Source organism: Ischnura elegans, chromosome 3 (assembly GCF_921293095.1).
Source record: "Ischnura elegans chromosome 3, ioIscEleg1.1, whole genome shotgun sequence".
In the NCBI taxonomy this organism is placed as follows: domain Eukaryota; kingdom Metazoa; phylum Arthropoda; class Insecta; order Odonata; family Coenagrionidae; genus Ischnura; species Ischnura elegans.
In genome coordinates, this window is record NC_060248.1 from 13,886,565 (window position 1) to 13,902,841 (window position 16,277).

The window sequence follows — 16,277 nt, forward strand, 5'->3', positions numbered from 1 at the left end:
ATCCACCTAGGAGGAGAGCTATTGGAGCAAGTGGAATCATTCCCATACCTAGGGAGCACCATAACATGCGTAGGAAGAAGCACAGCAACATAAAGTGCTGTACAGTCACACGATAACCAAATAATTTGTATATTGTGAATACACTAGTGGTGGGTAACAAATTGCAATCAATGCCTTTCGTTTTCTTTGATGAAGGAATCTACCCTATTCTATAGGTTGGTCAAGCTTGCACCAAAATCACTTCAGTTCAATCCATGAGCATGGAGTGATGAAGTGAAATTAATGCTCCCTGAAAAAAATAAGGATCTCACCCTTAGACTCTAGCAATGCACACCATCCCTACCTAGACCTAACATCAAATTAATTCTTCTCTCAATTTCAGCGCCTCGCGTACAGCATATCCCCTATTGAAGAACACGAAAAGATAAAGAGGGAAGGAATGGACGCTGTGAGCCGGTTCAAGTGTCGACACTGGCTCTATGTGTAATGATGAGCAGGCAAGAGGCTGCCAAACAAGAGGCTTGAACAAGAAAGCAAACAGGTTGTGGTCTGAAAACAAAGGGACATGAGCCTGAGTTGCTCGTAATACACAGCCATGTGAATCAGACCAATGGAAATAGGGTCCACTGTCTAGCAATTTAATGTGCATTTAAAATGTTTTTGTAAAACATTTCCGTGTTCCATTTGAAAATATCGACTACAATATCTATGAATTTTCCCACGTGCAGCAACAATTATCAAAGGAATGCAATTTTTGCTTCCTCTACTAGAAGTCATTCAAGCTCCAGTTTGCTTGACAACTGGAATATTCATGAAAAGATCAAAAGAAAGATGGCACTCTGTGGGAAAAGGTACTAGGGTTCAATTTCCACAAACTATTGAGACGAGCCCACAATGGTACGATTAATTCTTCATGATCCAAGTACCTGAAAATCAAATGACTTAATTCAATGCATTACCTTTGACTAATAGCAATTAAAATTTATGAATGAGATATTAAAACTCAACAACCGGGAATGGTAAAGTTATCAGCATCCAAATATGGCTTTTTCTATAAACAGCATTCCTTATAATACATAAGATATGAATTAAATGAGTTTCCCTTACGTTCAGGCTTCACTTTAAGAAAGACATTGCTTCAGGCAAATAATATATTTACATAAATGGAAAAGGTCATTTCAATTGGAATCATCGTGCAATTATTTGTCTTTGAATGTTAAATACATAAGGAATGAGTAAAATACATGGGGGACTGAATCCTAAACGAAAGTCAAAATAGATCGCAACAGTGGCTCAATGTGGAATTCCTCAGCACTTTGATCGATAAGCAAACATTTGATTAAAAATCCACTTTCCAAGGAGGTTTTTATGATATTTTTTATTTTTAATAAATTTTGTATTTAGACTGGAAGAGACATTTTTTTACATAAAGTACTTAATGAAACAATATTTATAAAGTGTTCACAATATTGTTACATTGTATGCATTTGTACATATTCAGTGCTTTCCAAGTCACGACATCACAAGTATAAACAGATATTTCATTTTCTGTTCTTTCAACTTGCTTTACGGCATTAGGAGTTTTAGTGATAAATTATAGCATTTCTTATGAGTAGAATATTTTTTCAAACATCATTCATTTCGACAAAATGTCCACAGTATGCGCAGTTTCAAGTGTAACAATGGCAGGTCATATTTCCAATTTTTACAGCTCAAGTGCTACAATTCTGTTGCATCACGTCACAAGAGGATATTTTTATGAATAGCTACTTGTCTGTCATGTTCCATGATATGCAAAGGGAGAATGTTAATGCATGTCCTCACTAAAAACTAAAAATTTACACATAAATCCATGCAGCAAAAACTCCCACTCATATTCACCATATGAAGCTTGCATATTTCCTTTGGTAAATGTGTAATAATTATAACCCCAATGACATGGAATTGAGAAAAAATTGGATATTTAAAGCCGTGAAAAATCTGTGAGTTTGTTTAGGGTTTTCTTACTCAACACTGGTCTGTATAAGCTGAATGTTGAAATACTATGATGCACAAAACTTGAATTTTGCGAAGGGGACTCCAAGTACATTCTATCCCTAATATCATAGCTTATGGGCTTTTGGCCAAAAAATGTAAACTAAAGCCGCTTACAAATGATAAATCATCAAGAAATCAGTGAAATGCGTTCCAAGAAATGTTTTCAAAAAAGATCATAAGACTCACTCATGACTTCAGTGCAATATCAACATCTTAATTATAAAAATAGGATAATAATTACGTTCCACAGCAAATGATAGGAATGCCTATGCTTTGAAAGGATAGGTTGGTAAAAATTGATCCCAGTTATTCACCAGCTGTTGTCAAAATGGAATGTGCCTCGTTATATATGTGCTTACGAGTATGTTGTTCAAAAAATATATATGTATTAATGAATGTGTTTTAAATGTGTGTGCGCTATTTATTGAACTGCAACATATAAAAGTGTATCATTGCCCTGCATTGTAGAAATTTCATTGACAATGTTCATGTGCCATTACAACAAGAAGAGATTACATTATATCATCTCAATGTGTAGTAGAGTGACTGGCGTATTTAAAAAGTTGACATTTGTGCAGCGAAAAAATATGTTTGAATTGATAATATACCTATGTAAAAGTATTTTGCCTTGGATCAAAAACATAATTGGAATCCATTCTATGCTTTTTGGTAATGTTCCTAGCATCATTTAATTTTAGTGGATTCTAAAATTCATACACCATGCACCTTTCAAACATGTGACCTAAAGGATAGACATACGTACAGGAACCATCACTTTACTATTCATAAGAGAGTGCTCTGAGAATTGAATGAGTAACTGTGATTTAACGGTCTCAAGGCTGAAACATCAGCATGAAATGAAAAAAAATCCTCCATGAGCTTCTGGAATTAACTGTTTTTTGCAGCCATGAAAATAGTAATTCCTATGAAATAATTTCCATTTCTTTGACACTATTTCATCAACCAATAAAAAAGTTTCAGCTAACGAAATGTGTAAATAAAGGTCTTTATTGAATCCATTGCATTTTCATTTTGTATAAGCCCAACGAAGTGCCCGTGGTGTTATCATGATTTGATTGGTTCTATTTAAAAAAATGAGAGGTAACTGTCTACTGGTATAAAAGAAAAGTTTACAAAAAAGCACTTACATATATATGTACCATTTAACTTTCAAAACAATCATTTGCATCATTCCTAATGAGAACCTAACAAAGTTATGAGTAATAATGCCTTACCTTATTCCAATGATAAAATAATTAGTTTGTACTAAGGTGAATGATGGAATACTTTTTATACAATGAAGGCATATAGAAGCAAACAATTGCTACTATCAACTAAGAATATTCCGCAACAGACCAAAATCTAATCCATGATTCATAATGCATTGTGATGGATTAATCTGGCAAGAACCATCTTGCAAGACCAACCAGAAAAATACAGAAATATGCAGGCATGTCCCAAGAGTATGCATCTTTCATGAGCATTGACCATGCCTCATGAAACATTTGCAATTTATGTATTTCATTGATACTATTCGCTTATTAACTAATTTTCTAACTTCTCAAGTGTCAGATTCAGTTTCTTTTCCAGTATATATTATTCAGGATCTTCTTGGGTGTTTCACCGGAATAGGCATTTCATGGCAGCCATGAATAGATAATGCTAGTGGAACACAAGCGGAAGACCTCTTGAACCCTCGAAAAAGTTGGACGGCACAGAGGCACATGTGGGATACAATGCAGTTCACAAGTTGGTGCCATCGACAATGGCACAACAGCAGCCAAATATTTCATGCACGGCAAATGATTTGCCACAGCATTAATGCTGAATTTTTTAGCGTGTATATGCTGCACATAAAGATTTCAAGGCTAGACAATAATAATTACTTTCACATTGATAAACGTAATTTAAACTCTCTCTAGAATCACAATGGTGAAAACACTGTCAAGAATCAGTGAATGATCAAATTGAATGGAGCACTGTCACGTATCTATGTATATGCATTCAGATGGGAACGATTTCCTCTCTCACATCACATGAGCGACGATATTCCTGACTCCATATCATTGTGATGCATAGATTGAACTTTAGTGATACAGTCATTAAGATGGCCACTCACTCAGTGATGCATCAATGGATGCTTGCACCCAACACCCAAACAGCATCACAAACCACTTTTACACCCACAAGACTTCAACTTCATAACACCAATATCACTTTTATGACCCCGTCCCTTAGGTAATATAAAAGTGGATATATTTTAAACATCACTTTGGATATTAAAATTTGATAACAGCACGAATGATGAAAAATTTACAAAAAAGACCCTCTGTATCAAAATTTGATTGAAAAATTATACCACTAATATATCACCAGGCGAAGTATTAGTAACTGGCGGAAATATGACCAGCTAATATTTTATTCATAACACTCTAGCAAAGGAATTTTCAGAAATTAATGAAAAATGATTTCTTCTTTTAGAATAGATACCCATTTAAGATCAAAATGATATAAATGGTGCATAAATATCATTTTGGTGAAAAAACTGCTATCATTTCCAAAATGACATGATAGGATACGTGATATCTGCATGATATCTTTTTGTCTAAAAATGATTTTTAAAAATAGATGATGAAGGACATCAAAAAGACATCACTGTGCTCCTTGAGCCAATAATATGCAGCACTGTCACCTATCCAGTGTAAACAGGCGACAGAAATTCTCCACTCTCACACCACATGCACTAAAATGGTGAAACTCCCCCGTTATCCTTGAGATAAATCAATGGAAATGTCCCATCAACAATGTCATTTCAAATATCAAAAGCTCTTCATCCACAGGGCACTCAGCACCTCAGGTCCAAAACAAATTCCATATCATGCACTGGATGCAAAGGAACTCAACCACAATTTCACAACATATAAGCAGAAATACATTCAATGATATCTCATGGTGAGAATGAAAATGTTTTTTATAGTCTATATAGTATGTGGATGATCACTATTTTCCCTAAGTAAAACTTAAAAAAATCAAGTCCCTTACGAGGCCAATATTGGAGGACTGAAAGTTGATAGCAATAATGCAGGGTGATTCAAGCTCTTTAAAAGTCATGTGAAACATCTAAAACAATTTCTGAATTTAATATTTTGAATAATAAATCACACTAACCACAACTGATCCATATCAAATGTGATGAAGAAAAAGAAATGCCCGAAAGAGAAATATGCTACTCTTCAATTATAAGATAATTTTAAGGTACCTAAACTTACATCCTGAGATTTGTCTATGCTGTAGTTAAATATTATTTTCTAATTAGCACGTCAATTGCATCAATAAACACTCTCATAGAGTAGTCACTCAAAAGAATAGCTAAACACAGCACAAATCATTCTACCACTGAGTATAGACAGGGGAACCACCGTCAACCTCGCAAGAATGTTCTACACATTTTCAACAGCAATCCAGCTGAAGTCCCTAATGAGAGTGTTTCATTCTCTCAATCTGAGCACCAAATCAAAGTCGCGTACAAAATGTGAAACCGCAATGTCCTTTAAATCCACACGAATCCCCAATACAGGATGTTGAATATCAAAAAGATAGCCGGGAAGAAAACTCGACTCCTCTTGTCAATCCAAGTGGCTATCTCTTGGGGCGTCATTGTCGTGAAACTCTTGGATGCAGCCTCACCCTCCTTATTCGGAACGGGAATGGTGACGCTGACGCAGTCGGCGCCTTTGTCGTGGCCCTCCATGGGCACCGTGCAAAGGCTCGAGTCGACCGTCATGGTGGATGGGAAGATGTCCCCCTCGGCATTATTGCGACCCAGCGACTCCATTGACTGCACCGACAGCATGTTGCCACTGTTCCCTTTGTGAAGGCCCTGGTGCATCACGTCCAAGTGGTGCCGAGCAGCAGGGGCAAGAGTTCAGAAAAACATGAGCTCACACATTCTCATGGGTCAGGAGACTGTTCTCTCTAAACCCTTACGCTCCCACCGCAGTTTCTCTTTTCACTCCCAGAAAGCTCAAACCAATTCAAGAGTGAGTCAAGCTTTTGAAAGAAGAGGCAACTCCTCTTGTTCATATTGAACACTAAATACTGTAGAAGAATTAACATTTCCTCAGGAGAGATAAACATATTATCTTTAGTGTGAAAGTGAAACCAACTCAAAATATAATAAATAAACATTTTTATGCGGGATTAAACACAGGGCCAATGTATCAGCCCTTTGGGAGTTTTAAGGCAAAAACTGAAAGCTGATACATTGGTACCTTGAGGGTTTCAGGGTTAAAAACAGCCGTTTTGGTAAAGTACGATACTTCTTTCAAGCAACCACTGAAGGTCTAACTTGGTAAAAAGAGCAAAACCATTGGCATTTAAAACAATTCTGAAAAATGCCATGCACATCTGCGGTTGTTACCAATTGCAATCAAGTAAGCATAAATACGTAATCAAATCATGCAGAAGGAATTTTTCCCAAACTTATTAAATCAGTGTGCATGTCACTTACATAAATGCATTACGAAAGTCAATCAAGACTAACCAAATCCATCCACATATGTACTCTACAATTAATAAATTGCTCCATTTAGACTTCTTTACAGCAACAAAGAGATTCAGGTAGAAAAAATAAGACAACGGGGATGAGGAGAACACAGTTGACCATTGCTTTAAGAAATCAATTCACTCCAGAGGACTGATTGTAAACTGAGTTACATCACATGTTGAATTAGAATCATTTATGGACAAAAAATAAGTGTAAAGAGTATTAGCACCAATCCATTTAGTGCACGCCACAGAACCAATGCATACAAAATACTGTGAAAAAAAATATTCTATATCAAAATCAAAATATACATATAATCAAAATTGGTGGAATTTGTAGTTTTAAAAAGTGCAAGCTAATTTAGCTCACATTGTCAGTCGAATCCATTGTAAAGCACGGTTAACTTAGAGGGTATTGTATTTATGTAAATGTATGAAAGGATACCAGTTAAGATAGGTTTACATGGAGTGCTTTGCAAGTTAGTCAGGCCTTTTTCCCCTCCCAACATGGACTTTCCCATAAATATCACATTGGGGCTTACTCTCTTTCAATCTATGTATTTATAAAGCCTATTCTCTTCCTTCCTCTCCCTTGCTTACCAAATATTCTTCCCACTAATACTGTTTTTAACAACCCCTCCCAAAAGTACTACATATCTACATATATCCAAACCACGTGTCTTCCAAATCCCCTCTTCATGTTCCCACTCCTCACCCAACATGCCCAGCACTTTGTCATTCCTTTTCCTTCACATCCACTTCAACTTCAACTTCTCCATTCTTATCCGCATATATATCTTGAATACCTCCAGTCTTTCCTTGTCCTCCTTTCTCAGCATGAATTTTTTCATGCAGTGAAGGTCAGACACTTCACTAGTCTTTTCTCAACATACTTAATCAATGATCCTCTCATAAGCTCTTTCCTGTTCATGAATGCTTCCTTTCCCAATGCAATTCTCTTCCTGATGTCCCCACTATGTACTGTTTCCATTTCCTAATAATGAGGCCATGAATTTCATTACCTTTCTCAGTCCACTGGAGGCATGCCATACCTCTCAGGGATAACGCATTCAAGGTCTGATATGCTTAGATAAGTGGCTTGTAGATATTGATCAATATTTTTTAAACATTGTTCGTTAAACTGGTAAAATAAAAACTTCCATTTGTGAGCCACCTTAACCCTTTCACTGCTGTGAACGTACCCAATACGTCCGAATGGCAGACTCCTGTGGACGTACTTTTTCTTCGTCCCAGCCATGCAGTCAGCACTTTCGCTGAAGCAATCCGAAAGGTTGCTAATCCAGGACTCGGAATCCTCGACCAGCTCACCCACGCAGGGCCGTCTCATCGACCCTACCTCCCCAAAAGTGACCGCTCGGACTGCAATTTGAAAATCAATCAATCAATCCGATCATCAAAAAATGATTGTTTTTTATTGCACTCCTGCCAATCAAGCAATCAAGTATGTCTTTGAACCGTGTTTCTGTGATGAAAAATAACGATTTTGTTAACTTTGCTAAAATGGCCATTTTCCGGTTGTCCGCAGCCACGTTTTCAGCAAAGTTAACTAAATCGTTATTTTTCATCGCAGAAATACGGTCCCGAGTCCCGGATTAGCAATCTTTCGGATTGCTTCAGCGAAAGTGCTGACTGCATGGCTGGGACGAAGAAAAAGTACGTCCACAGGAGTCTGCCCCCGCTGGTAGGGTCGAGGAGACAGTCCTGCGTGGGTGAGCTCGTCGAGGATAGGGTGGCGGATTAGCGACCCTTCAAAGGGTGTACCACTCCCATTATTGAAGTACCTGCTCCGTGGGCCCACGAAACGCATTTTAACCTTTTTGCCGCATGTGAGGAGTAGGTTTTCGGAGATTGAACAGCAGCGAAAGGGTTAAAGATCATAATTTTTTCAAATTTTCCAGACATTGCAGGTGTCAGCTGTCCCCTCTTCATGCAACACTGATGTTGAGGTTCTCAAGGGGTGAACCATTACGTGATGGATTATTGAAAAGTACTCACAGAGTTAAATTCTCTGGTAGGTATCGATCTACAAAACAAGTATTTCATTGAGTTAAATCCATAATTAGCTCAATTGTTTTGACACTAAACACCAAGGAAATCTGTAAATAATCACCAACATAATGAATAGCATTGCACTACATAGTGCAATAATGGATTGGAAGAAAGGTTCGTAGTTCATCGCGATGGAATGTAGTTCATACAGGAGATGGACTCCTTTGGGTGAGAAGGGTAAGTTCCTAAATATCCCTTTAAAGAAAGAAAGCATTTGGGAAACTAAGATGATAAGAGAAGACTTGATTGGAAGAGAGGGCAGAATGTTAGAGTACACTTTTCCAGCACATGCTTCACCTCTCAAAAGTCTTAGCCACCATGGTTCAAATTTGACACCATGACCACAGGGTTGAAAAGTCAGCAATACAATACAGGTAACCATCTAACTTTATCTAATGTTACCTCTCGGTTGAAGTAGGATCGTCTCTTCAACTCAGATAAGTCGGCAACAGATGTCCAAGACCTGTCAAGTTCTCCAGAGCCCGTGGGACTGCTGCCTTTCATTCCATTGTACTTTCGGTGCATCTTTGGAGTCAACGTAGACCTTAGAATGTATTTACTATTGACCTTCTTCAATTCCACATTTTTTCTGCAATGGAAATAAAATTCAAGTCATTTTCATGGGAACAAAATGGATCAATTTATACAGTAAAGAACATTTGCAGCAAAGATACGAAAGGACGAAAAATCACTTTGAAACCATAAGGGTTTGTTTTCTGAGACACGATTTGAGATGGGGAATTGCTCAAGCTTGGCTGATGGCAGGACTTTGCAACAATCTAAATCTTCACTGTATACTCCATTCGTAAACCCCACTGAGATGAAAGTTACCTGCGGCGCCAAATAGTGTTGACAAAGGCAAACTCGATGAGAGATCCAAAGATAAGACCAGTGCACACCATGAACCAGATTTCAGTGGCTTTCACATAAGACACTTTGGGCAGAGCTGTTCCAGTATTTCTGGTCAACGTAATGAATGTCAGCAAAGTGCTGGAACCTAAAAGATAATGTTTGATTACTCAGAGAAATAAATCAATGTTCAAAATTATTTCAATCTTCTAGTGGCGAAAACAAAGGAATCTAAGTGGATAATTTAGTCCATTGGCATCACAAAAATAATACATACAATTGATGGGGGCACAAGCATAATGTATGTACTTACAGCATAATTACAATGATATGCTACTTTTACTCTTTTCCTGTCATCCATCAGTGACATTTTTTCATTTGGTTTACACTTAAAGATTACTACACTCCTACACTTAAAGAGACCTGGGTACATGACAAATAAACCCATACCAATAGGTGTTTAAATGCATGAAACTGATATTGAATGCCAAAAAGCACCATGTACCCACCAAATTTGTTCCAATGCATCAAAAGGAAATAGAAACTGTTCCAATTTGGTCCATGCATTCTCACACGTTCCACTTCAGTCCACCAAAATCATTAATGCATGCTCACATGTCAACTCATACATGTGGGTGTACTGTGTGCATGGAAATTTATGTGTGTTTGTAAAATTATCGTTTTCCCCTGCATTTCTCAGAAACGTGGATAAGTAAATGACATTAATTATACATACAATACATGTTTTATTGAAATCATTTAGGATATTCTCAATCTCTTAGATTACCTTGAACCTTGGCCAATGCAGTCTACTCAGACATAAGAACGAGTGCTTGCAATGCAGTGATATAAAAAGTGTTCTCTCACCCAGAGTAACCCGTCCAGGCACAGCATTGGGGTCAAGCCAAAATGCAATCCAAGACAATCCAACCAGTAGTATTGAAGGGAGATAATAATCCATTATATAATGTCCAATTTGCCTTGACAGGTGGAAATGTATTACCAAAGTACTGTAGTTTCCAACTGAAGGAAAGACAAAAATTGAAGAAAAATTAACACATGCAATTTCTTCTCTACAGATGAATAAGTGACATCAATCGTCACACACAGTGTGATAATAAAAGCACATCAATGACATTGAACAATTTTTTTTAAATTCGTCGAAATCCTTCATTATAGCATCATACAATTATAATCAATGAATAACTTTTCTTATTTTTTATGCTAGCAAACATAATATCAGACATCAAATGGAATTCATCCCATTTGAGAGTACAAAAATATATTAAGCCATCACATGGAGTGTATTTAAGACTTTTTGGGGATGATAGCCAACCAGCTACAAGCCTATGACGCAGCACAAAATTATTTAAGAAAATAAAGAGAAAACTTCCGTAGAAGGAAAAATGTGCACATAATCTTTCAGCATTGATTCCACCATCATTTGGACTTTATATGTGCATTCATGACTTCACTTCCAAGCAACCAAAAATTGGCTTAAACTGTGCATCTTGGCACATAAAATGAACTAAAGGCTAGGGGCCATAGCATTTACTTGCATCCAATGAATGAAGTGGCACAGCAAGGGGGAGGTTTGGGGGATAAAACCCCCCCTAGGCTTAATTCTAGCTGCACCCCTGTACACTGATATCCCCAGGACTATTCATTTGATAATAATATATATGTACAGTAAAACCTCTTTACATCGTTATGGAGGGGACCAAAATTTGGGCAATTTGATGTATGGAGGTTCACTATAGAGAGGTTTTACTGATAGGCACCATTTTTTCATATCCTTCGGAAATGAAAGGGACTGCTGTCTTTTAAACCATAGTATTTATGTGTTTAGACAAAATAAATATATGTTCACTCATGCATGCATTAGTGAACCTTTATGTATTTATTATTTAATAATGACAGAAAGCAAGCACTACTGCATGATTTTTACCATGATTCGAGAGCTCTCTTAATTCAACAGTCACTGAAAATGATTAGGATAGTTGGATACCTTTTTTTCTTATTTACTGTTAGGTATGCTCTCATACAGAACAAAATGGCTATAACTAATTGTTAATGTGAAAATTACAGCATATTAAAGGTGTATAAGAAAAAAATTAAGCGTGAAATAGTTATCGCTGAAAATGTCATTCCATGTATGTACGTAATCGAGGCTGCATTAATGGTCTCTAGCTGTCTCGATACGATTTGCGGAGGTAGTTAGGCCATCTCGGGGGTGTCTCCTTGGTATGATAAGTGGAGGTTTCACGAGATAAAGAGGTTCACTACAAAGAGGTTTGCCTAAAAATTTACTTGTAAATCTGACGGGACCGTAGGGGTGGTATGAAGTATGTACGTTTACTATGTAAAGAGGTTCACTACATAGAGGTTTTACTGTATATAGTATTATCAAAAAATGTCGACCATCTACCACATATGCACTTCATCTACATCAGTGGCGCAGCGAGTGGGGGGGATAAAAATCCCCCCAGAGCTCAGAGAGGTTTTTCAGTTTAACCCATTTCACTTAATTGGATCAATATTACTTAAATAATAGTGTAACGATAAATAAATATCCCTCAGAAATCCGTAAAACTCACCAGTTTGAACCATTATCATAAAATTTTTCTGTGGGAGGGCCACCGCACTTGGCAGGTATTCCATGCCCCCTTCCCCCAGGATTAGTTGTGCCTAAACCCCCCCCCCCCCCCCTAGGCTTATTTCTTAGCTGTGCCCCTAATCTACATTTCTCTAATAGAAAACTGTAATAGATACTGATGAAAACCTCTCAGAAGTATAAGCAAACATATATTCCAGGTACATGCTACAAAATTGTACAAAGATTTAAGGTTGTACATCCTGCCAGAGCAAAACTGGAAGTCAAAATAAAGATTAATTACCAAATTTTCCTCGATAGCTTTTGGCATCACCATCTGTATCGTGGGCAAAAAACCGCCCTCCGTCACCCGTCCTGTTGCCAAATGGAGCAGACATGGCCTCAGTGGGGCTGGATTTTCCAGGCAATGCGTAGCTCACAAAGGAGTTGTTGACCCACATGTCATCCAGGTTGTACTCGGTGAGGTGCAGGTTCTCGTTCAAGGTGACGGGGGAGTTGGGCTCCCAAAAGAGCAGCAGTTCGTCCGTGTCATACGTCCCTGATTCATAAATTGAGAGAAGGAATCAATGGGAAGGCTGAAGAAATTTCATAAGAAATAACAACAACTAATTTATGAAATACCTATATGAGTACATATTTCAAAAAACCAACACATGAATGACAGCTTGATCCATGAAAGTGCTTTGGTAACTTCATTGTCCTACACATGCTGTTTATTTCAAACCCTTTAAAAATGTTATTTGATTTCAGTGGCCAAAATGACTGGATGCAACAAGGAGTGGCAAATCACACATTTACAGCAGACCTACCACTACCATTTTAGAAAATGAGTGGGACTCCTTCCTTCAATGAGCAATTATCTCTGAATGAATGAATGAACCAGAACCCTACCGATGTCACCAACTCATGAAAAGAGGTTGGCAACAAACTCATATTCATATTTCAAAATTTTGAGAGAATAGCTGAGCAAGGAAGATATTATTCATCGTTACTTATGTTTCCCTGACATCCACTGAATTCTTTTAATTAGTTTTTCCAGGTCTGAGTAAGCAACTCGATTTCCCAAGTGCTGTCGGAGCAATTGCACTCACTGTCAATCCACTCCAGACCCTCTTTCCCAATTCCCACTCTGTAGTGAGGAGTAACATCATGGGCCACATTTACCAGCATACCATGAGGCTACAGTCAATTCTACATCTACATCTACATAATACCCCGCAAGCTGCCTAAAAGGCGTGTGGCAGGGGGTGTTAGGACACCAACCGCTTACAGCTTAAAAAAATGAAGTACTCTAACGAGGTTGGGACTAGCGTTTATTAAAGCCCTTTATGGTTTGGGGGAAAAACGAATTCCCATATCTATCCGTTCGGCAAAACATCTCTCTTCATTTATCGCTTCTATCGGACCTGGAAATATAGTGTGGCTCTAATATTATGTTCTCCGGGTCGCTCTTGAAGATATCCATTCTCAATTGTTCAAGCAATCTAAGTCTAGCACGCAGCCTCCGAGTCTCCAATGGCTCCCAGCCTAATTTGCTTAACATCTGGGTAACACTGTCTGTACGCCCGTAGCCGTTTTTGACGAAACGCGCAGCCTTCCTTTGTATTTTATTCAGTTCGCGGATTAAATCTTTCTGCACCGGATCCCATAAGCTCGCTGCATATTCAAGGTGCGGTCGGACGAGAGCGAAATAGCACCTTTCTTTTACTTTCTCATCCGAAAATCTTCCCACAATACGCTTGACGAATCCTAATTTCTTCAGGCCTATGCCGCAAATATTCTTTATATGTGTTCCCCACGTGAGGTTCGAGGTTATCGTAACTCCCAGGTACTTCACTTCGTCTGTTGCCTTTATGTTAATACCATCCACTGCATAAACATGGCTAATGCACTTCTCATGCAATGGCATGTTTTCTACTATGGCAATCCAACAATGAGCCATAAGTTTATTCTCTTTGGTAGCCCAAAAAAATTTCATCCATTTTCTAACACACTGCATAATTTCCAATAATACCTGTATAATTATATTAAAATAAATGTAGATTTCCAATGATATGGCCTAAAAGAGTACAATTTATGAAGGATTCAACCATAGGACCTTGCAGAAACTAACTACAAGAGTTCAGCTCTGCAGCAATCTCTTCAGCAATTTTCATACATTGTTCAGCTCCAGAGCAAACTGGTAGATCTTGGGGAATCCCTTTAGCAACCCAGAGCAGAGCAATTAAATCTGGGATGCTTCTCTCCCGTTTGATTTGCTCCAATTATGTGTACATCGTGACCAATCTCAAAACTAATGATTATTTAAAAAAATATTTATACACTCACAGCTCTCAAAGGAAAGTGGGCACTCCTGCTGATCAAATGGGAACTTCTGCAAGTCCATCAGGCAAAACAGATCCACTTTGATCCTGTGGGTCAGAAGAACAGAAATTAATAATAAGACATAATAAACTTCGCATTACATCACAGAACAACTTACAAACTATAAACTTTAGTATTTATGCGAATGGAGAGGCCAGGACAAAGACAAGACAATTGGTCAAAAACAAACCAATTGAATGGGAGTGTAGAAAACAAGGAAGGGAAAGTACATAATACACAACCTTAACTGAGTACTTTAGTTTTAGTTCCAGTCAAAATTGCATTACTTTTATCATGATTTGTTTTCATGACTTGTTTACTTCCTCCTTCTTAATCACTCAGCACTGTTCCAGTCATATAATATTTTACTGAGATATATTGCATTTCTTGTGTGAATAGAAGAATATCCCTTTTCATCCCACGCCATCTTGGTTGAATTCTCATTCTCAATGTCTCCACGCATCTGAAGACAACATAACTGCCTTCCCCAATCTTAGTTTTCACCCACACTACGTTTGATCATTCCCCACCAACCACATTTCAAGATTACAGCCTGGAGCACTTTCCACAATTCTCAGCTGCTTGGCTGTTCTTCCAATCAGCAATAAATACATTAATATTTTTAACCATGATAAATAGCACTTGTAATTTGGATCAAATTCTAGCCGCGTGATTGTGCGGATACCTGCTTGAGTAGAGGACCATTCCATCCGGCTGGATGGATATGAGGACATCCTTGAGGTCTCCTCCGCCCATCACGAATGAGTCTCGCTCGTTGGAGAGATACAAGTGTGGGATCCAGAGTCGATCCTTGAGTGCGCTTTCGCCCACCACTGGCCCGTGGATGTTCTGGAACGAGAGGCGGGGGTCGTACCACTGCAGCTGAAGCAACAGGTGGGCCGTGAATTGCTGCAACACAGAAAACAAATCATTAATGATGAGAATAACTTCAGATGAAATAGTGATAATGAGGTCCCTAGCTGAGAGGAATTTAGAATATAGCCAGGATGTAAATGCCTGCTTTGTGGATTTCAAACATGCATTTGATAGAGTGGACTGAGTAAAGTTAACGTTAGACATATCATGCCTCCAAGTGCTGGTGAAGATCCTTGCATAGGATATCATCCATAAAATTTTCACCAAAAAAGCTCTTCCAAGGTATTCTTTAATTAAAATAATATTTTTACTTTAAATTAGTAAATAGCTTTTTGTGATTGAAGCTTTCGCGGCTCATGATGATTAAAAAATAACTCACATACGGGTGTATGCCGCGTGTCGTAATGGAGATAGCCCCGACGTTTCGCGACCGACTGCTGGTCACATTTTCAAGGGAATAGTGTTAGGATTGGTTTTTGCTGCCTTTCCCAGCATTATTCCCTTGAAAATGTGACCAGCAGTCGGTCGCGAAACGTCGGGGCAATCTCCATTACGACATGCGGTATGTGAGTTATTTTTTAGTAAATAGCTTGAGTGGAATGACTTACCAGACTCTGTGCTTCTATAGACCCCAGGAAGAAAACATAAACCCTGGCGGTCACATTGGACACTCTGCTCTTTGTGTCATTCACAGTGGTGGCAGAAAAAGGCCTAACCAACTTGTCATAGCGACAAGGGTCCGTGAGGTGCAAGATGAACTGCATGTCGGAGAGGTGACCCAGACTGTTCAAGTCATCTGGACACGAGGAATTATCAGCACTGAAAGGAAATTAATGACAACTGTAAGTAGTGATTGGGACATTAGGCCGGCGCTTAATTTTTCAAAATGGTCCGATTTAAAAAGTCGTGGTCTCAAATTGTG

The 16,277-nt window shown here is 38.2% G+C and overlaps 2 protein-coding genes across 4 annotated transcripts in view; one reads left to right on the forward strand and one right to left on the reverse strand.

Annotated features, from left to right (window-relative positions):
- Positions 1-2,195, forward strand: part of LOC124154915 (sodium-dependent noradrenaline transporter-like) — a 188,303-nt gene extending 186,108 nt beyond the window's left edge. Inside the window, exon 15 of the mRNA XM_046528688.1 lies at positions 383-2,195. Coding sequence (XP_046384644.1) covers positions 383-487 — 105 coding nt within the window. The 3' untranslated portion in view covers positions 488-2,195. The remainder of the gene's footprint in view (positions 1-382) is intronic.
- LOC124155465 (pH-sensitive chloride channel 2-like) overlaps positions 1,636-16,277 on the reverse strand; it is an 87,147-nt gene continuing 72,505 nt past the window's right edge. For all 3 annotated transcript variants that reach the window (XM_046529299.1, XM_046529298.1, XM_046529297.1), the window contains exons 3-10: positions 15,964-16,174; positions 15,165-15,388; positions 14,444-14,526; positions 12,399-12,653; positions 10,369-10,524; positions 9,484-9,649; positions 9,055-9,241; positions 1,636-5,917 (exon numbers count right to left, since the gene is read on the reverse strand). In XM_046529299.1, coding sequence (XP_046385255.1) covers positions 5,588-5,917; positions 9,055-9,241; positions 9,484-9,649; positions 10,369-10,524; positions 12,399-12,653; positions 14,444-14,526; positions 15,165-15,388; positions 15,964-16,174 — 1,612 coding nt within the window. In that variant the 3' untranslated portion in view covers positions 1,636-5,587. The remainder of the gene's footprint in view (positions 5,918-9,054; positions 9,242-9,483; positions 9,650-10,368; positions 10,525-12,398; positions 12,654-14,443; positions 14,527-15,164; positions 15,389-15,963; positions 16,175-16,277) is intronic.